This window comes from Pelodiscus sinensis, chromosome 3, assembly GCF_052426305.1.
Source record: "Pelodiscus sinensis isolate ZL-2025 chromosome 3, ASM5242630v1, whole genome shotgun sequence".
Lineage (NCBI taxonomy): Eukaryota > Metazoa > Chordata > Testudines > Trionychidae > Pelodiscus > Pelodiscus sinensis.
This window is the reverse complement of record NC_143054.1, coordinates 39,284,369-39,305,362: the sequence shown is the minus strand read 5'-3', so window position 1 is coordinate 39,305,362 and position 20,994 is coordinate 39,284,369. Positions and strand designations below refer to the sequence as shown.

The 20,994-nt window shown below is 44.6% G+C and overlaps 2 protein-coding genes and 1 pseudogene across 3 annotated transcripts in view; 1 reads left to right on the top strand and 2 right to left on the bottom strand.

Annotated features, from left to right (window-relative positions):
• Positions 1-4,075, bottom strand: part of KBTBD11 (kelch repeat and BTB domain containing 11) — a 32,583-nt gene extending 28,508 nt beyond the window's left edge. For both annotated transcript variants that reach the window (XM_089777079.1, XM_089777078.1), the window contains exon 1: positions 3,265-4,075. The gene's annotated coding sequence lies outside the window, so the exon portion shown is untranslated. The remainder of the gene's footprint in view (positions 1-3,264) is intronic.
• Positions 4,076-9,288: 5,213 nt separating this feature from the next.
• The window catches only part of ARHGEF10 (Rho guanine nucleotide exchange factor 10), a 190,385-nt gene continuing 178,679 nt past the window's right edge, over positions 9,289-20,994 (bottom strand). The window contains exons 30-31 of the mRNA XM_089777077.1: positions 10,345-10,407; positions 9,289-9,398 (exon numbers count right to left, since the gene is read on the bottom strand). Of these exons, the coding sequence (XP_089633203.1) occupies positions 9,304-9,398; positions 10,345-10,407 (158 nt within the window). The 3' untranslated portion in view covers positions 9,289-9,303. The remainder of the gene's footprint in view (positions 9,399-10,344; positions 10,408-20,994) is intronic.
• Positions 14,953-17,653, top strand: LOC149524640 (uncharacterized; annotated as a pseudogene).

Here is a 20,994-nt window from a genome sequence, read left to right as displayed (position 1 = left end):
CAGCACGTTACTCCACTCAACAACTTTTTCGAAAGTGAAAGTGAAAGTGCGTGCCAGGACGCATTAATTCGAACCAAACCCCTTGGTTCAAACTAACATTACTCCGAGTAAGGTTACTCCAAGTAATGTTAGTTCCAAACCCCTTGGTTCGAACTAACATTACTTGGAGTAACCTTACTCGGAGTAACGTTAGTTCGAACCAAGGGGTTTGGTTCGAACTAACACGTCCCGGCGCGCACTTTCACTTTCAAAACAGCTGTTGAGCAGAGTAACGTGCTGGTGAGATCATGCTAATGAAGCGTGGGATATTTAAATCCCTGCTTCATTTGCAATTTCGGTCGCCTACATTTGCATCCCTAGTTCAAACTCGGGAGCAAGTGTAAACATACCCCTACATACTCCACTGAGCATGCTTAGCAGCTTTAATGGATTTGGACTCTCTACTTTAACTGGATTCTTTTCTTTGAGGTAACCCTAGGACAGTTTCAAACACTATAATCTTACTTTATAATAGGGATTGCTAATGGCTTTCATTAAATAAGCCTGACAAATACTTATGACCTAATGTTTATGCAAGTTTTAAATCCATCTACATTAAAAGCTTTAAAGCTTTGGGGTTGTAGAAAAAATGGTTATTTTAATTGTTTTTTTTTATATGGGAAAGTCATGAGAAAAATGCACTGTCAGAAGAAAAGAGGTTGTTAAAGGAACCTATCTTTTTTCACAGTGCCAAGACCCAGTTTCACCAACTGAACTCATTAACTCACATGAGTGGAATCACTGCCTTCAGAGCCACTACTCAAAGAAGGAACATTTACTTACATAAGAGAGGGCTTACAAGATGGGATCCCACTATCCATGGTCTTATGAGAGCTTCCCATCCTTGGACATCACTAGTATTGGATAGCTGGAGATCCACATTGACAGTCGTTAGGATTTCTTAATTTAAGAATGAATAAATGCCCTCTGAGGCACACAGAGAAGGCAAAGGAAGAACTGAAAGAATCTTACTGTCAGGAAGAGGGATATGCTAGCCACCTAAACCATGTAATAAATGTCTTAATGTATAAATATCAATGTGAAGATTTGGTTACAGTACATTTCACATTTCTTTTGGGACATTGTCAATTAGTGAAACAGTAAGAGTACTTTAGTTCTGCAGGCAGATGAGACAGAGAAAAGAATACATTATACCAGTGGTGGGCAACCTGTTGCCCAATGGGGCTCCACCTGCAGCCACGGAGCCCTTGTCTGCCCCTTTTTCCCCCATGCACTTCTCACTCATCTGGGTCCTGGAGCCATCCACTTCCTACTCCTCGTACTCTCCCCCCCCCCCCCCCGCGCACATTTTCGAAGGAGCCACTAATGTCCTTATTCTCATTAGGGATGTCAACAAGTAGTCGACTAGATGATTAACCAAAAAGCTTATAGGTTTTTGCTTATCGGTTAATCTGCTTTTGCTTATCGGTTAATCTGCTTGACTATTCACATTTCCCTCTCCCCTTGCTGCCTCTGCATCAAGGGCAACAAGGGGAAGGAGAGCTTAAATACTGGTTCTCCCCCTCCCCTCCCAGCACAGAATCTGCAGTGCAGCCTGCCCCACACACATGCGCTGCTGTTGCTCTGGGGGATAGCTTGGACTTCCACAGACAGGGGCTGCTGCCACCCCGCACTGCTGCCTCTGGTTTTTACACTGGCTTTCCTTGTGGACCAGCTCCCGCCTGGCACCCTGCGCTGCTGCCTCTGATATAGAAGCAGCGTGGCAGTGGGCTCTTCGGGAATGAGCCACAGGCACACTGGCTGCCGTCCCTGTCCCCAGGGACTTTAGAATAGTGAACTAACCACTAAGAATTCATGCGCTTAGTTGACTATTCTGTTACCTGCTATCTAAGATCCCTAATTCTTATTCTGTCCCCACTCCTCCTCCCTCCCACAGCTGAAGCACCACAAATCAGCTGTTTGCAGCATTCCCACTCTGGAAGGGAGAGAAAGGAGCACGTAAATGAGGGGCTCTGATTCCCCAGGGCATAAGAGGTGGGGGGGAAGAGGAGTAGACGGGGGAACACAGAGGTCACAGGTGGGACCACACTGGACCACAGGCTGCTGTGGCCCACTGAGGTGAAGGAGGGCCACTCATGCGGCCCACTCCTTATTCTTGTTTATACAATACAATGCACATTGATCTATATTATTGTTTTTGCATGCCACTGTGGGAAAGCTCTAGCAAATTAAGTTAAAATCATAACCCTTCCTATAGTTTTAAAAACTCCTGATATTAATTTATAAGTTGGTAATGTTTATTGCTTTTTGTTCTGTTCTATAGGCTTCTAGGGTAAGATTTATAAAACACTATTGGTTTCACATTCATTAGGATTCTTGCCTTCCATGATGTTAAGTATCCGGTGTATGCATATGGAAGGCTTGTACCATTCATGCGATTTTAGTAGGTTGGTAAGTGTTTTATAAAAAAAAATGAATGGTGGAATCTACTATTATGCTTCTGTTAAACAGCCTTAAACATGACTGAAAAGGTGTTGAGTCATTCAGGTTTCTAATAGGTCAGCACGACAAAAGGCAAAAAGGAAAAGTATGGAGGGGGGCATCTTACTGTATCTTACTATGTGAGAGCAGGAAAAGAGACAAGAAAATATGCCTGTGCATATGGGAGCATGCTCAGTGCTGCTGCGCCGTACTATACAGGGTAGGCAGTGAACTGGATTAATCAGGATTGACGGAAGAGAAAAGCATGATTAAAACTGACAAGAGTTCCAAATCTCCACTAATAAACCCCAGTTAGTTTGTTGTCGGGTGCTTAAAAAATCCCCACAAATGCAGGAACAAATTCACAAGGCTGTTTCTTAATGAAGTGTTGCGTTGTATTGGATTTTTTGGGCAAACTGTCCCAGGGGATCCTACACAGCAGATGTAGAGGACACTCAGTAGACAATTTGCTCCTACTTAGGAGCATTACAGCAAGGGCATCATTAGCACTTCGGGGGGGGGGGGGGAATGAAGTTTTCAAGCCTGAAGAAATCTGCTGGGGGGGGGGGGATGAGAGAGAGGGGGAGACAGAGGTAGGGAGAGAAAACGGGCCCGGGGAGCCGCCAAACCCAACCGCACGGGGATCGATTTTCCTTCCTCGTTACAACCACCATTGGCTTTGCCGCGCCAGGAAGAGCCGCCAGGGCTCTGCACCTGACCGGGCCCGCTGCCACGGCCTGGGAGCGGGCTACCTTGGCATGGCGGGGCTAGCCCAGCGCTTACCTGGGGAGAGCGTCGCGTTAGCACCTCCAAGGTTGGCTCCGCGTGTCCAGCTGCAGCGGGGGCTCTGGTCGGGCTCAGCCCTGGCGGAGCGGCGGGACACGGCGCTTCCCGAGGCCCTTCGCGATGCGGGAAGACGCAGCCCCAAGCGCACCGCCGCCTCTCGTGGCTTTAGCGATCCGAGCCAGCCGGGGGCCAGGCCGTGGCCAGGGGCATCCCTTCCCCTCCCTGCGGTGTCACGCTCCGGCCGCGGCAGCAGGAGGGGGGCCGAATTTGCAAGCGCTGGGGCGGGGGGGGGGGAGCCTACAGACCGCTCTCGCCGGCGGTTCCTTAGCTCCGGTCCTAGCCGCTGGCAGGGCCGGGAGCGAAGCTGTGGCGGTGCCGCTCAGTCCCCGTGTGCACACGGGGGCTAGGCACGTACCCGCCCGGCTGGGGCTGCCTGCGCGCGCGGCACTGCCCGAGTGTGTGTGCAGGGCGGGAGCGCCGGGGTGCGATGCGCGCCATGCAAATGGCTGACCGGCCACCAGCCGGCATGATCGCTCCGCTCGCGGGAGGGCCAGATGTTTGGATGAGCGGGGCTGGGAATTCCTTTGTCTGCGCCCACCTACGCTCCCTGCGCTGCACACAAAGCGCAGCGCTGCTGCCCCCGGCTTCGGGGCTCCGCTTCGGCGGATTTATCTTCTTTAGGCGCCTTTGTTCAGCTGCCTCGCTGGACAGGTCTGTCTTCCCCTGGAGCAATTAGGCTTTTGCTGACATTTTAGGGTCCCTCCTGCTAAATCATGGCTCATTCATCTTTCCTGGCCTCTAACCCCGGCATTGTCACCAATTTACATTTAAACCCTGATGGTTACCAGAGACTTCTGCCCTGCACGTATTTGTGCTCATTAGTGGTCAGAAAACAGGCTAACCTGTTGCTGCAGAGCGGGATGATTCACTGTCAACCTCTCTTTTGGAATCTAATCTTAATTGGTACTACTCAGTAAGACCACGTTGGAAAGGCACAGCTGCAATGCAGTAGCGTCTGAAACCGCTGGCCACCCTCATGCATCTATCAAACCATTGTATTATCCCTTGATTTCCTTCTGGAGCAAGGATGCTGATCCTGAAAGTGCTGAGTGACCTTGCTTCATACATGGCTAAGTGTGCTTCCAGTAAGTTTGAACTGCTCTGCATTCATCCCAAAATACTTAATCCAGGTCTACTACACTACAGATAGGTTGACAAAAGACAGCTTAAGTCAACCTAACTCTGCTAGCATCTGCATTTAAAAGCAGCCCAAGAAACTCGCCCACTACACCAGCTTAATAACTCCACTTCCATGAGACATAGTGCTGAGATGGATATAATTAGCTCAACACTTTGTCAGTGTAGACTGTGTTGTTTACATAGATTCAGACTGTTGCTGCTTTTAAGTGGACTACAAGGCCCTCACTGACCATTCAATCTGTGCAAGTGCTCCCGGTGAGGATGCACCCTGTTAACACATGTAGCGTTTTGTGGACATGGTGTGTTACTATTTTAGGTCACATTACCATGGAGTCTGCACCACAGAGGGTTGACAGGAGAAACTCTCCCATCATCTTCCATTATTCATCTCATCTGGGGGAGGGTAGAGAGGGGTCAACTGCAGAGCGATCTGCCATTGATTTGGCAGGTCTTAACTATGATTTAACAATATGGACTGTAGTGTAGAAATAGGCTTGGGTTGCCTTACTTTTGTAGTATAGACTTACCCATAAGGATCCTCCAATATTCAAACAAATAAGTTACTATGGATCCTCAAATTTCCTCAATTATATTACCTTGAAGTATAAAAAATATTTTCATACAGGGCACCAATCTTGAAAACTTCCCTTAAAATTAGATTAGATATTCAGTACACGGGTGTACTCCTTGCAAAACTGCTTCTGAAAGAAAATGAAACATCTCCCATTTATCCAAAAGTAACAAGAGTCAAAGAGAGAGTGATGAGGGAATTAACAAAGGGCCTAATCCATTTACATTGTATCATCCAACAGAGCTGGATGCTATCTATGAAAGGTGTTTCTGAGATTACATGATGCAAACAGACACCTTTGTAGACAAAATATGGAATTTAGCTCTCTGCAGCTATACCAATGGGGAGTGAAAATGGCTTTCTGAAATCAAATGTGCCCCAGTTTAGACATCTCCATTTTTCATTTATTTTGATGTCAATACTTCTTCTATATCCTGACATGTATTTTATGTAAAAATAAGAAGAAACAACCTTTGGGTGGGTAGGTTGTGTCTGTGAACCCAAGCTGTCTACAGCATTGGAGAAATGTCTTAAAATCTGTGCCAAATATTGTCCGTAGATCTACCCTCTCCCAGGTAACATCCTCTCTTTTCTACAAAAGAAATAAATAGGAAAGTCTTCACGCTTCAAGATTTTTTGGGCTACTCCAACTTATGCCAGTTGAGAATGTATTTACTTAAGGATTCTGCAAAAATCTGTTGTTTTGGATTTTGCTTTGATTTAGATCTGGGACCGATTTTACACACTTCTCCAAAGTTGAAACTAGTAATCAGGGCTTCAGATCTGGCTCATCTTTAACTTTTTTCTGTTTCCTGCTAAAACCCACACAGAAGTACATAGCCGCAGCCTCCTCCTAATGAAGTTAATAATACTTACATAGATGGCACCCTACTGAAAGAGCTATCAAAATAGTGCACAGTGCTACAGTCAAGACTACAATTATTCTTTGTTTTCAGAAACCTTCTGCTCCTTTCATGATTTTAGAATAATACCATTATGTATCCTCCACAAGTGAAACTATCCTTTTCTGATTGCTTTCCCCACAACTGCCTAGGATACTTCTCCTTTCCCTGAATAGACCTTTCTGAGCTGAATTTAAAAGTTACTACATTCCCTTCACTTAAATCCTTCCTAAAGAGTCACTTCTTCTACAATGGCTACTTACTTATTCTATCTGTTGATATACTTGTTTTTAGCTCCATCACACTGCGCCATACGGTAGGTCAGGAGCAATATCCTCTTAGTTGTGTTGCCCAATCTTCCTTACCTCTCTACTCCCTGCTGTCTTTTACAACCTTTATTGTGCCATGTCTGATATTAGGCCCTAACCCAGAAAAGCACTCACATATGTGCATGCCTTTAAGCCCTTGAAATCAATGGCATGGCTTTTGTCCATGTTTAAAGCTATGCACATACTAAGTGCTTTGCTGGACTGGAACATTAGTTGTAGGCAGGGATCTTACTTTTCATTGGTGGTGGGGGACACCAAGCACACTTTTCAATGCTATTAAAATAAATAATTATATGTCACTGAAAATCTCCTGCAGTAACTTAACATTATAAACTATCATACGGTTACAGTTTTGTGCCAAATTCTGAATTTCCTGGGTTTTGCCTAATCCACATCCTTTACATTATTTAAGTGCAGGTACTCTGTTGTAATTTATTCCCAACTCACTAAAAGATGCTTCCATCTAACGTAAGCAGATGCATACACACTTGCCAAAAATAACTTGTCACTTGACATCATGTAGTAATCTCCTTCCTGATATTGTTCAATGGTATATATCTTACATTCAGACAGAAATCCAATAACTAATGCAAAAACTCGGACATTTGGAAGTTATTTTCTTTTTTATTAACCGTACCACACTTTTCCTGGGGTTTGGTCTCCCCTTCATATGCAACTCCCCTTCCCAGTAAGAGAGCTGTGTGACTGCACCAACCAGATCATATAAGATCCCGTTGGATCATTCTTTTCATGTAATTTTAAGTAATGCTTTGTTTACTGAGCTTCACTTCAGGTACAACAGTTATACCATGTCACTCTGCATATAGGTCTGAGCTACAATTCTCATAGACTTAAAGAAGGCACATAGACTTTGTGCTGCTCCTCTGAACAGGGGAAAATGACACCCTAAATAAATTAGGTAATGGGCCCCAGTTCTGTTTTGTGAAAATCTACTCAGAGGGAGAGGCTGGCCCATTAACCAATCTATTTTTAATAGAACTGGGGGTGATGTTAGATATCTTGGGCAACCAGTGTATTGACACACTTCCAGGATCAGCATCCTTGCACCAGAAGGAAAATGAGGATGACACAGTTAGATTGATACATGCATTGGAAACTTCTCTCTGGGCCCATGAGGTACACAATTGCAGTTGCACTTTCCAAAAATGATTTTAGCACCAATTAAGGTTACCTAATCAAAAAGCAGTTGATGCCCCTTTTTAATTTTTGACCACTATACTCCAAGTGACAGTTGCCGAGTATCGCAAAGTTCATATGAAACACATGCATGTGATAGCTCTGTCATGTATTTATTTCCAGCCCTGCTCGGTCAAGTATTCAGACTTGAAACTGTGAGCCACCTTAAACTATTTTTGTGACTGCTCCCTTCTGAGTCTGTGTAGGAAAGGAGCAATCAGACAAGCAGCTGTAAAGGCAAGCAGAAGAGGAGGCAACAGTGATAATGGAGACGGTAGGTTAAGGACAAACTACTAGCTTTTGTCTCCACCAGACACCCAGTATTCCCACACTCCAGCACCCATTGATCCCAGACACACGACCACCTTCCAAACATTCATCCATCTACTTTGACCCCCTCCAGCATGCATCTAGCCATAGCTGCCAAGTTTTGTACAGTCTCATATCTAGACCCACCACTGACACCATTGACCACAAACTGACATTTATGCTCATGCAAATTAACTCATTACATAATTTGTATAATACGTCACACATGAAACACTGCAAAACTTGGCATCTGTGCCTGAGGACAATATGAAAGAGAACCAACTAACGTACCCAGTTCTGCAAGTTACTAGCTGAGTTTCTTACACTCCCATGTAGCATCTCCCAGCAGCACCCATACCCAGATCCTCACAAATATTTAAGCCACATAACTCTTATTGACATTAGTGCAAGTTAGGCACCTAAATACTTGGATCCTGTACATAGCCATATCATTCCCTGAAGAAATGAATGAGAGAATACAATGGGCTACAGGAAACCCTTATTGTCAGACATGTCCGATATAAAGACATATATCAGGTGAGAAATGGGAGAAAATGTGTTTGTCTCAGGGTGCTTTCTCAGGGAATCCAGAACTGTGAGTAATCTTGTCACTCCTCTGCCTCAGTGACAGAGAGATTGGCTGCTGCTAAATGGTGTGTCAGACAGTGCACATACTAGCCTTTTAGCTCAGCAGAGGATACACACTTTATTCTGTAGCACTGCGAGGAACTCCTAGTAACTCCATGAATTAGCTTATTAATAAAGAACAGAGATTCAAGTGATATGAAGCAAGGATAATAGAAACGGAAATAAAATAAAATACAACAGTTCCTAGTGACTAAAACTTACAGGCTACAAATCTGGTCTAAAACAGTTTCTCGCCAAAACTCCTCTTAGCCTCAGAAGCCCCCAGGGTTAGGATCCAGATTAACAAGTACTGTTAACAAGTACACCTCTGTCTATTTGTGAAGTAAAACCTCAGACTTGTATTTCCTGGGATTCACTTGTGTAACAAATGACCAAAAGAATTCATACAAAAGTGCTACTAAGCAGAATACTTATAAGCTGTAACTGAATATTAGACATTTACCACTTATCAGATAGACTTACAGCAGTTGCAGGCTGTTGTTTTGTATGTCATGTACCTACAAGTACAACCTAAGTGAGCATGACAGCATTTGGTCCCTGTTCATACTTCATAATTCCGGAACTGACATATCTGAATCTAACACATTTTCCTTGAGTCAGAAATCAAAATAAAAGTTAAACTAAACAATCCTTCTCTTCATCCAATTTGAAATCTGTTGGCCCTTATCTGAAAAGCTCATAGTTGCTCTAACACAACACCATCCACAGTTTGATACTTTTCTCCATTACTGACCATCACAAGTGTAGTGTTGCCATGCAGCAAGAATCAGTTTATTATATTTCTGTTGCACAGTTAACAATGCTAATCTAAATTAAAATCTTAAAGCTCTTTGCAAAACGCAGACACCCTCTACACAAATCATAGAGGTATGTGACATGGTTATGTTTCCAGGACTCTACATTTCATACCCACCTCAGTTGATCTGCTCTTTAGCTTTCTGTGTTGACTGATTTTCATGCAGTCATGTGACAGACCTAAATTATCAGAATGAAAAGAGAAGGGCTAGTGTTGTTTGAACTAGTGTTAGCATCTTGTGACAAATCTAACTATAGCATCTGGAAGAGAAATGTAACTGAAGAAAGATTTTTTCCAGTGTTCGGTTTCATATATTTTGTGAAGTAGATACCATGGAATGCTACAGACATGGCCATTAATATTCTTTAAGAAAATCATGCATGACATGAAACTTGATTGGCAGGGAGAATGATATAATTACCATATCTCATTGTAAAACACATGTAGAACATATTTTAATTAATAAAATTAAAATCTTTGAGGTATAAATTGCTAGATAAAAGATAAGTGGAGGATATTATTTCCAATTATTTCCAGCAGCACACAGTTCATCAAGGTTAGCCACTGGCAGGCCATGAGATCCTTAGTTTACCAAAGTATCCACAGGCGTGAAATCTTGCAGCTCTCAGTGCCAAAGACTCACCATTCCCAGCCAATGGGTGCTGCAGGAAGTGGCATGGGCCAGGCCATTACTTCCCACAGCTCCCATTGTCTGGGAATGCTGAACCACAACCACTGTGAGCTGTTGGGCTCTGTGCCTGTGGACACTCTGGTAAAAAACTGTCTGATGATCTACCAGCATCTAACCCTGATGCACCATGTGTGGTCCACAGGCAAAGGTTCCACACCCTGCTGTAGTAGTTGAATCAGGTAAAATAAATCTCTCAAATTAATCCAAACTTTATTTAAAAATTAAAAACAACCACCTGCCTGCCTTTCTTCCACATTTCAATATGAAATTATCCTTCCAGGATTCTTCCTAGATCATTCCTGGAATTCTTTTTCTAATTATTTCTCCTACAAACATTCCTAAGTATAATTTCCTTCTCCAAGAAAATCAAACTGCTTCTCTTAACAAGTTCAGAAACTGCCCCCTACAGTTAATGGTGAAGTTGTCAGACTTACCAGTCATGGTCAACACATGATGAAGAATCATGCTCACTGGTACACATCTTCCTGTGCCACAATCTAGAAACAAAAGTATTTTTAGAAAAAAAAATGAAAAAAATCACATTAGAACACATGATCGATCCCATCCATAGTCGGCCTTTCTCTTCTTTCCTCCCCCTCCCCCCACCTCGGCGTAATGCTGCAAGCAACAAGGACACTGAGGGTACGTCTACACAGCAACATTATTAAGAAATATTTAGCATTATTTTGAAATAACTTAGTCCGCATCTACACAGCAGGCAGTTATTTAAAAATAATGTCAAAATGCTGTCAAGCTGGAGGACTTCTTACTCCGACTCCTATAACCCTCATTGTATAAGGAGTAAGGAAAGTCAGAGGAAGAGTGGTCTATTTAGAAATAAGTGCTGTGTAGACTAAGGATGTTAAGAACTAGTCGACTATCTGATAAGCAAATGCTTATTGAATAGGCAGTCAGCTAGTCGACCCCCCGCTTGCTGTCGCTATCAGATAGAGGCAGCAAAGGGAGGGAAAGACGGGATACTCCAAAGTGGCAGCCACTTTGAAATGCCAAGGTGGCATTCAAATGGGCAGCACCACACAGCTGATTCCCAGCTCAGCTGTGCAGTGCTGCTCCTTTGAAACACTGGAGTTTCAAAGTGGCAGTGCCGTGCAGAGCCCAAGGTCAGCTGGGGTCTCCCCAGCTGATCCTGGGCTCCGCACGGCATTTCCATAGAACCTGGATCAACTGGGAAATACCCAGTTGACCCTGGGTTCTGGGGAAATGCCACACAGAATCCACGGTCAGCCGGGAAGTCCCCAGATAACCCTAGGCTCTGCATGGCATTTCAAATCGGCAGCATAGCATGGAGCCCGGGGTCAGCAGAGATCAGCTCAATTTGCATAGATTATTTTGAGTTAAGCCCTGCTGTGTAGACGCATGCTGAGAAGACAGAAGACTCCAATAGGGGAGACTTCCCCAAGTTTCAAAGGTGAAACTCGTGTAAATTACAGTATCCAATGGGGGTGAGAAAAACTGCTTAATCTAGACAAGGGGACTCAAGTCCCTGTCTGGAATGATCCATGGAAAGCAGAGTGAGTGAATTCACCCAGTGCACTCTGTTCCTGCCACCATAGGGAGTGGCAGAGGGGAGAGGACATGACTTCTGCTGCTATGTCGTGCCAGCCTTCCCCTGTGATCCCTGAAGCCGCATCCTCAGGGACAAGGTGCCATGGATCCTGATCTAGATGTTGCCCAGCCTAATAGAATTGGGAGTTTAGACTGTAAATAACACTGACTTTTTGTCTCATTTATAATCACTTACAATTTATCTTTTGCAGTTAGTAAATTTGTTTTATTGTTTGTCTTTACCAACGAGTTTCCCTGATGCATCTTCTCAGGGTTACACAGGTTGGCGTAAATCCATTTTCCACTGAAGAAGTGGTGAACCAATAAATAAAATTGCACTGCTCATCTGGAGTAGTGCAAGATGGTATGTTCCTCAGGCACCATGCTGGGGAGGATTTGGCTGGTTCCTATCTCTGTGATTCATGAGTGGCTCTGGGAGCATTCATGCAATCTAGCAAGTGTGATGTCCACATGCTTTTGTGCTGAGTGATAACAGCAGCTGAAGGGGTTTGCTGACTGCCACTAACAAAGCACTGTGAGAGACAGCACAGACTGGAGCCCTAAGGAGGCACAGTGGTTCCACAGTCCCAGGATGCACCCTGGAGATCCCACTACCGGGGGCATGTGGTATTGCATTCCAACCACCATATGTTACCTCTGGAAGATGGTGCACCAGGTAGCAGAAGAGGTATATCTGTCCTGGGGGCCCAGCCAGGCATGGAGAGCACCAGGCAGGAATGGTCAGGTTGGTTGGTCGATCAACAACCTCTCCATGTGAGAGAGCATCGACTCTCCCTCTGTGTGCGCGCACACGCTCATTTTACAAGGAGTAAGGGAAGTCAGAGGAAGAGTGCTCTTTCTGGGACCTCCTGCTGTGCAGACAATGCCAAAAGCTGAAATAAGCTATTGGGACTTAAGCTACACAGTTGACATAATTCAAGTTGTGTAGCTTATTTCGGCTGTAGCATGGAGATATACCTATCTCATAGAACTGGAAGGGACCTTGAGAGGTCATCCAGTCCAGTCCTCTGTCCTCCCACCAGGACTAAGTACCATCTCTGACAGATTTTCCCCAGATCCCTAAACGGCTCCTTCAAGGATTCAGCTCTCAACCCTACATGTAGCAGGCCAATGCTCAAACCACTAAGATGTACCCTAATGCTTTACTTATACTACTGGGGTAAGTCAGCCTAAGTTGTTTTATTCCAGCTTTTACCTTTTCTGGATTTACTACTGGTATTTCTACAATTTTTATTTAGTAATGGACTAATACCATTGTTAGGATTGTTCCTAATATATTAAAAATGCTTATTTATTGTCCTTAACTATGCTGGCCATAGAAATTTTGCATATATTCCTTTGCTTCCCTTCTTGCTTCTACAATTCTTTGTAGAAGAACTTCTGATTTGTATGCATAATTATAAAATTCTCATTTCTGCCATTAATTGACTTCTGATTTGTATGCATAATTATAAAATTCTCATTTCTGCCATTAATTTTGAGTGTTTTATTTTACAGATGCCTACACTTCTTTTCTAAACAAGGTTCGTATTAAAAGCATTATGGTCTTCTTTTGGGTTTGTGGCTTTTAGGGCTTTTAGTCTGTATCCAACACCTGCATCTTTTCCGTCTCAAACCTTTCAGACATCTTGTATAAATTATTGATAATGTTCTTGTAGGGCTGCAGAATGAAAGCCCCCTTTAAATGAATTATATCTACATAATATCTATATAATATCTATCTATCTATCTATATATATATAGATATACACATATCTATATAATTATGTAACCTCATGAATTGTGAACCATTTTTTTAGTAATGGAATTTTATGAATAAATACTGTTAAACACTGCTGGATGAATGTGTGAGAAACCTGTTAAGAATTGCCTTTGAAGAATCTGTTATTGTAACTTTTTTATATATTGTAACTAAAATCCCATTTTAAACTTTGTACTGCCTTAACTCTGTTTAAAGTTAGGTGTGAGTGTGTATAATATTTAAAAATGTGAATGTGGGTGGGTGTGCAATGGGATCAGTCCCCAATGCCAGCCTGTCTCAGGCTGTGTCTACACTGCAGTGCTATTTCAGGATACCAGAGGTATCCCAAAATAGCTATTCCGCATCTTCTGAGTGTGCCTGTTATTTCAAAATATAACGGGCTCGCTAGTCCGACATCCCTGTAAATCTCATGCCAGGAGGAGTAAAGGATTTTTCAGAATAGTGATTTATTTCAAAATAAGTACTGTGTAGACAATGCAACTTTTGAAATAAGCTATTTCAAAATTAACTCGAAATAAGCTACACAATTTGCATAGCTCACGTTGTGTACTTATTTCGAGCTCTGGGTGCAGTGTAGATGTACCCTACGTGACCAGCTGCCAGCACTACCTTAAGTGAGCCCTGCATTGTAAGCCACCCAAGAAAGAGAGACAAAAGCCCCATCAAGAAAAGAAGATTGAATTTGCTTCTGCCCTTAACTCATGGTCATACCGTGGCCTGGAGCAGTGGGACAAAACATGATCAATGGACTAAAACATGTAAAAAGATGGGTGCAATTGGGTCTTTCAGTTCTATTAGGAACTTCGGTGTGCACCAACACGATTCAGTGTGCACTGACATGACTCGGTTCCTCTCCTCAAGTCTAAAACACCAGGCCCGTGGACTAGCATGAGCAACAGAGGCTAGTAATTATATCCCATCTGTAGAGTTGTGTGTATGAGCATGTGAGCATGTGTATGCGGGGTGAATAATTTTAGTAGCTAGTGTAAGGGGACTGTTACCCCTTACTAAAACTCTGTGGGAGTTTTTGGTTTACCAGCTTCAGAAGGGGAAGGGTTCATGAGACTGACAGACCCCAGAGACAATGGAAAGCAGTCAACACTCCAGCTCAGCCTGACTGACAGGTTGTAAGTGGGGATTGTTCTGGCTCTGTCTCTGAACAAACAAGCTGTGTGCAGAAGAGATCCTGCAAAGACAGAGAGCTGAAAGAGGAGTACAAGAAGAAGTCCTGCAGCGACAGAACCAGACACAGACAGGCCAAGCAGTGCAGACCCTGTGTTGAGCAGCAGACTGGCAGTGCTCAGAAAGCCAAAAGGAACAGAGAAACAACACAAGGAGCTGGAACTGGCCAAGCAGCACAGCCTGCAGCTGGATGTGGTGAGCTACTGGGACCTGCAAAGTGTGGGGAAAGGCTCTGGACTGGGAGAGGGGTCTGGCCACTTAGAGACTGAGGCTGTGTGGTCACTGCCAGTGCAAGCGTGTCCAGCCTGCAGCCCCTTGCAGCACATCCAGGGCTTCTAAGGAAGAGACTGTGAACTGTCCTTACACTCTGCAGACTGCTGTGTTGATGTCCCTGTGCTACAGAGCAGGGCTGTGTGTTCTCATTTAACCATTCTCATTGTTTCTTATTCTATTCTCTTTAATCAGTTGATGTTTAATAAATTGTATTTGCTTTTGTTAGGCCCTAAGGAAAATAGGCCTAGTGCAGTTATGCTAAAGCAAATGTAACAAAGGTTTCTGGGTGAGTCCCTGGGCAGAACTGGAAATAGGTTCAAGCAGGGACGCATCCTACACGCTTGCTCAAGTTGCAAAATGAGATAAGCAAGAAGCTGCATTTTTGTACCTGCTGTGATGAGGAACAGTTTGTTTTGAGAACTGATAAGGAGCCTCCCTGTTTCTGCTCTCCCCATTTGTTCCAAACTCCCTGTTTCTGTTCTCCTTTGGCCATAACGAACTGTCTCCTTATTGCCCAGTACCTGTCTTTTGGGCTGATAAGAAATTGCTGATGCATTATGAATTGCTTAAGGCCATGGTGTATAGTTGGCCAGGTATGCATGGGTATTAGAGGTTTCTAACTAATAAAGGGGGGTTGGTTGCTTGGGCGAATAGTCTATGACGCGACGGAACTGTCTATATAAGCCTACCTGTAAATGAAATCGGGGCTGGTTCACTTTGGAGACGGGCCGCTCTCTATTGTTGTGTGCACCATTCAATAAAGAGCTTGTGATTGGATCTTGCTGGTGTTGCCTGTCTCTTTGCGGTCAGACAACGAACAGAGGCCGTCCGGGTTCGAGTCCCCGACAAATTTGGCACCCCAGATGGGACCCGTCTGACTCTCCGGTGCAGAGGATCGGACTCCGAAGCAACGCAGCGCGCATCCTCCGGTTTTGAGGAGCCTTGCCAGGTGGCCTGATCCCTGCTCCGGCGATAAGGCGTGTCCTGTGAACCAGCTGAGGCCCGCAGAAATCCAGCAACATCACCTACCCGTTGAGTAGGATCCAGGACCTCGAGGTTAAAGTCCCTGAAGTATTCGGGGTTAAAGTCCCTGAAGTATTCGGGGTTAAAGTCCCTGGAGTGTTCGGGGTTAAAGTCCCTGGAGTGTTCGGGGTTAAAGTCCCTGGAGAGGTAAGCGAGCGCTCAGTATTGAGAAATTGGGTTAAGGATCCTTTGGCTGGAAAAGATGGGACAGGGCGGCAGTAAGTGCCCGGGGGACGCCCCGTTGACCCTGATCCTAAGGGATTGGAAGGACATTTCTAGAACGGCCGGTCTAGCAAAATCTAAAATGAAGGATTTGTGTCAAACGCAATGGCCTTCACTCACTGCTAATTTGTCCCCGGATAATGATTGGCCAGACTGCGGGACATTTTCCGTAGAAAGAATGAATGCCCTGAGGGACATACTGGTCAATCTTAGACCCGGACAAATGGAATATTTATTTGTATAGTATAATTACAAACCAAAGGAATTTGAAAGGGCTCTGCAGGCTGTGTGTGTAGAAAAATCTGTTAAATCACCCCCACCCTATGCCCCGGAAACCCAAACAGAGAATGATGAATACTTTCCTACAGCAATGCCACGAAGGGTAAGCCTAAGATTGCTTGGGGAGGCTGGGAAAGCAATAGTTGAGGAGCCGAGAAAAATTGGGATGGCATCCCCAGTTCAGGGGGAGCCCCCTAGGAACTTTATGACAGCTTTTGGGAAGTTACCAGGGACTCTGGAAGCATACATGGCTCCTCTGCGAGCTTACCCAGTTCCCCAGAATAATGGGACATTTGCAATAGCGTACACCCATGTCCCGTTTATGGCAGCTGATTTGTTACATTGGCAACGCTCCACGCCACGACTCCGGGATAACCCGGAGGAGGTGGAAAGAACGTTTCGCACTATCTTTTCCACCCACTTGCCAACTTGGGCTGATGTAAACCAATTGCTGGATACTCTCCTCACCGAGGATGAAAAGCAAAAGGTTAAAGAAAAGGCTAGGACATATTATGAGACTCAGAATTGAGGAAACCTGCCCACTGCTGAGCCCAACTGGGATCCGAATGTGGATGTGGGTAAGACTAGTTTGGCCCGTTACCGACAGGCTATTTTGCAGGGACTGAAAGCAGCGGGAGAGGTTACCCCCAATTGGAGCAAGGTTACTGCATGTATCCAATTCCCTAATGAGCATCCCTCCGACTTTTGTACACGATTGACAACTGAAATCAGGAAACATAGCACTCTGGATCCTGATTCGGAGTCTGGCAAAGAAATGATAAAGACTGTCTTTATGGCGCAATGTGCAGAGGACATTGCAAAAAGGTTTAGGGAACTCCCGGACGGGATGGAAGGGAAGAGTTTACCTGCAGTAGTAAGCATTGCAACGAGAGTGTATAATGCCAGGGAAGAGAAGAGAGAAAAAGAAAGGAAGAAGGAGCAAAAAGAGATGAGGGATCAAGTGTCGTTGTTGGCTATGGCTGTGGCCGCATCGGGAGGCAGAGGTGGAGGCCGTGGATGGAACTATAATAGTCGAGGAGGGTCTGTTAGAAGAGGTAGAGGTGGAGTGAGTAGAGGACGAGGACGTGGAGGTAGTGGTGTCCGTGGCTCTAATGAGTGTCATTGCTGTGGTGAGGTAGGACACTAGAAGAGAGAATGCCCGCTTAGGCTGCAATCCGGGTACAAACCTGAAGTGGTGGGTCAGTTTCCTGTGGATCAGGAATGAAGGGAGGTGCCGCTCCCCTAGGGTCCTGAGGTTTACGAAGCCGGAATGATACGATTTAAGTGTGATGCACGATTTCCTGTAGTTCCCCTTAAATTAGGACGGAAAACCTTTGAATTATTAGTGGATACGGGAGCTTCTCATTCGGCTGTACCTAAGGGAGCGGCACCAAAAAGTGAAATAGAAAAATGTGTTGTGGGGGTTACTAGGAGACCTGAACGCCACTTCATGACCAATGATTGTATGGCTACATTGGGTCCTATCTCTGTTCAGCACTCTTTTCTGTTAATGGATGGTCCCGTAAATCTGTTAGGAAGAGATTTGTTGTGTAAATTGCATGCACAAATTTTTTGTACCCCTGAGAGTATTTCCCTTCGATTCCCGATTGAAAAAGCTTATTTGTTAACACAGCTCATTGGTAGCAATTATAACACACTTCCTCTCCGAGTCCAAAATGAGGTTAACCCTATAGTGTGGGGAGGAAAGCACGATGTGGGCTTGGTAAAATCTGCTTCACCCTTAAATCCAGTTGTAAAAAGCAATGTGCCTCCCCCTGCTCAGAGGCAGTATCCTCTTAAATTGGAGGCAATAAAAGGACTTGAACCTCTTGTACAGAGTCTTAAGAACAAAGGGATCTTGGTGCCATGTGTTTCTCCTTGTAACACCCCCATTCTAGCTGTAAAAAAACCACAGCCTGGTCCTGATGGAAATCCTGTGTATAGAATGGTGCAAGATTTAAGACTTATCAATCAGTATGTTATTCCTGAACATCCTGTGGTGCCGAACCCAAATACTATCTTGGCAATGGTACCACCAGAGGCGGAATGGTTTACTTGTATGGACTTGACAAATGCCTTTTTCTCCATACCGGTGGCGTCAGAAAAGCAGTATCTTTTTGCATTTACGTGGAGGGTCCCTGGTACTGCGAAGAAAAGGGATAAAAGGTCTGGACCTCCGGGACAACTTACATGGACTAGAATGCCCCAGGGCTATGTGGAAGCACCAGGTGTGTTTGCCAGGGTTTTGGCGGAAGATTTAAAGGATGTCCAGTTGCCAGCTGCTTCTACTCTGGTGACTTATGTTGATGACATTTTAGTAGCTTCAAGAACTCGAGAGGATAATGAGCGTGACTGTGTTTATTTGCTTAATCAGTTGGCACTTAAAGGACATAAAGTCAGCCCCACAAAGCTGCAGTGGGCACAGCAAGAACTAAAGTACCTCGGGTATACCTTGGGTCCTGAGATACGTAGTCTAGATTCCAAACGGATTGAAACTATAGTTAAAATCCCGTTTCCTACCACCAAGCGAGGTATACGGGGTTTTATTGGCATGATTGGATTTTGTCGTCCTTGGATTATCTCGGCTGGGGAATTGCTAAAGCCTTTACATGAACTGACAAAGGAGGGGGCTAAAGAACCTTTACACCCTAACTCTGAGCAAATACGAGCCTTTAAGGCATTGAAAGAATCCCTCGTTCAAGCTCCTGCGCTAGGACTCCCTAACTATAGCAAGCCTTTTGATTTGTATGTTCATGAAGTAAAGGGAGTGGCATCTGGAGTGTTAACACAATCTTTTGGCAGTAGCCCCAGACCTGTAGCATACCTGTCAGGACAGTTGGATTCAGTGGCTAAAGGACACCCAGGTTGCCTTAGAAATGTAGCAGCAGCTGCACTATTAGTTGAAAAGGCTCAAGAAATTGTTTTGGGACATTCCTTAACTGTTCACACTCCACATGCTGTAGCTAGTTTGTTGAACTCACAGCAGCATAAACATTTAACTAATCAGAGACTGTCAAAGTATGAGGTAACTCTGCTAATGACCCATGGGGTTACCCTAAAGAGATGTGCAAGTTTAAATCCTGCTTCCTTGTTACCCCATGAGGAGGGGCAGGAACAAGTACATGATTGCTTACAGGCTTTGGATCAGGTATCAACTCCGCGACCTGACCTCACTGATGTTCCTCTATCTGATCCGGAGTTGGAATTGTTTGTTGATGGATCTGCTTTTGTCCGGGATGGAGTTCGGCATTCAAAGTATGCGGTTACAGATGGTCGTATAGTGCTAATTGGAAAGCCTTTGTCACCCGGAACCAGTGCTCAGTCGGCTGAATTGCAAGCTCTAACAGCAGCTTGTCTGTATGCTAAAGGAAAAAGGGTTAACATTTACACAGACTCTAAATATGCTTTCAGGGTGTGTCATGCTACTGGAGCTATTTGGAAAGAGAGAAGATTTATTACTTCCTCGAGATCACAGATTGCTCACGGAAAAGAGATAGCCGAACTATTGCAGGCTATTCAGGCTCCTAAAGAAATTGCAGTTATCCACTGCAGGGCTCATACTAAACAGACTGATCCTGTGTCAGTGGGAAATCGCTTTGCGGACGGGGCTGCTAAGGCAGTTGCTTTACAAGGAACTCAGTTGGATCTATGTTCCCCTTTAGTAGCTTGGCAGCAACAAGCCCCAGATACTGAAAAGGCGATCTGGAAGAAATGGGGAGCTCAGCCCAACTCAGTAGGAATGTGGGAGTGCGGTGGTCGGTTTGTGTTACCTAAAAGTCATCAGAGCGAAGTGGTGCAACAAGTTCATAACAATACTCATTTAGGAGCAAATAAGATAGCCCAAATCATCTTAAGGCAGTTTGTTTCTCCAGGACTTCATGAAGTGGCCAGGAGGGTGGTGGAAAAGTGTGCCTTGTGCCAGCAATGCAACCCAAAAGGTGTGATCAAACTAGCACCGCCTGGGGGGCGTAGCTGGGCTCACAGACCTATGCAGCATGTACAGATTGATTTTACAGATTTACCTCCCTCTGAAGGAAAACGGCACTTGTTGGTTATAATAGATCAGCTCACTGGATGGGTGGAAGCATTCCCCACCACTCGAGCTACTGCGACTACAGTATGCAAGGTATTACTTAATGAGATCATACCACGATTTGGCCCTCCTGAAATAATCGACTCTGATCAAGGCACTCATTTTACTGCAAAGATTTGTAAGGAGCTCACTGAAGCCGTAAGAACCCAATGGGCTTTTCACGCTCCCTGGCACCCTCAGAGTTCGGGCCAGGTGGAGCGAATGAATGGAACTTTGAAAAATCTCCTGACAAAGCTATGCCAAGAACTTAGGTTGAAATGGACTAAGGTCCTCCCTCTAGCTCTCTACATCATTCGAACAACTCCAAGTGCTAGGACTAGATTGGCACCTTATGAAATTCTGTTTGGACATGTACCCCCAACCTTTGCTCCTTTAATCTCGATTCCCAATGACACTGATTTAACAAATGAAACAGAAGTTTATGTAAAGAGGCTGCAGCAACATCTAATAACACTGCAGCAATATTCAGCACAATCTCAATCCTTACCGTTGTAGGAAGCTGTTCATTCTATTTTACCAGGTGATCCTGTCTGGGTAAAAGCATACAAGAAGACTCCGCTACAGCCTCAGTGGTTAGGACCTTTTGAAACTCTTCTAGTGAGCCCCACTGCAATCCGGGTAAAAGAGCTTCCCACTTGGATACATCATACCAGGGTCAAGAAG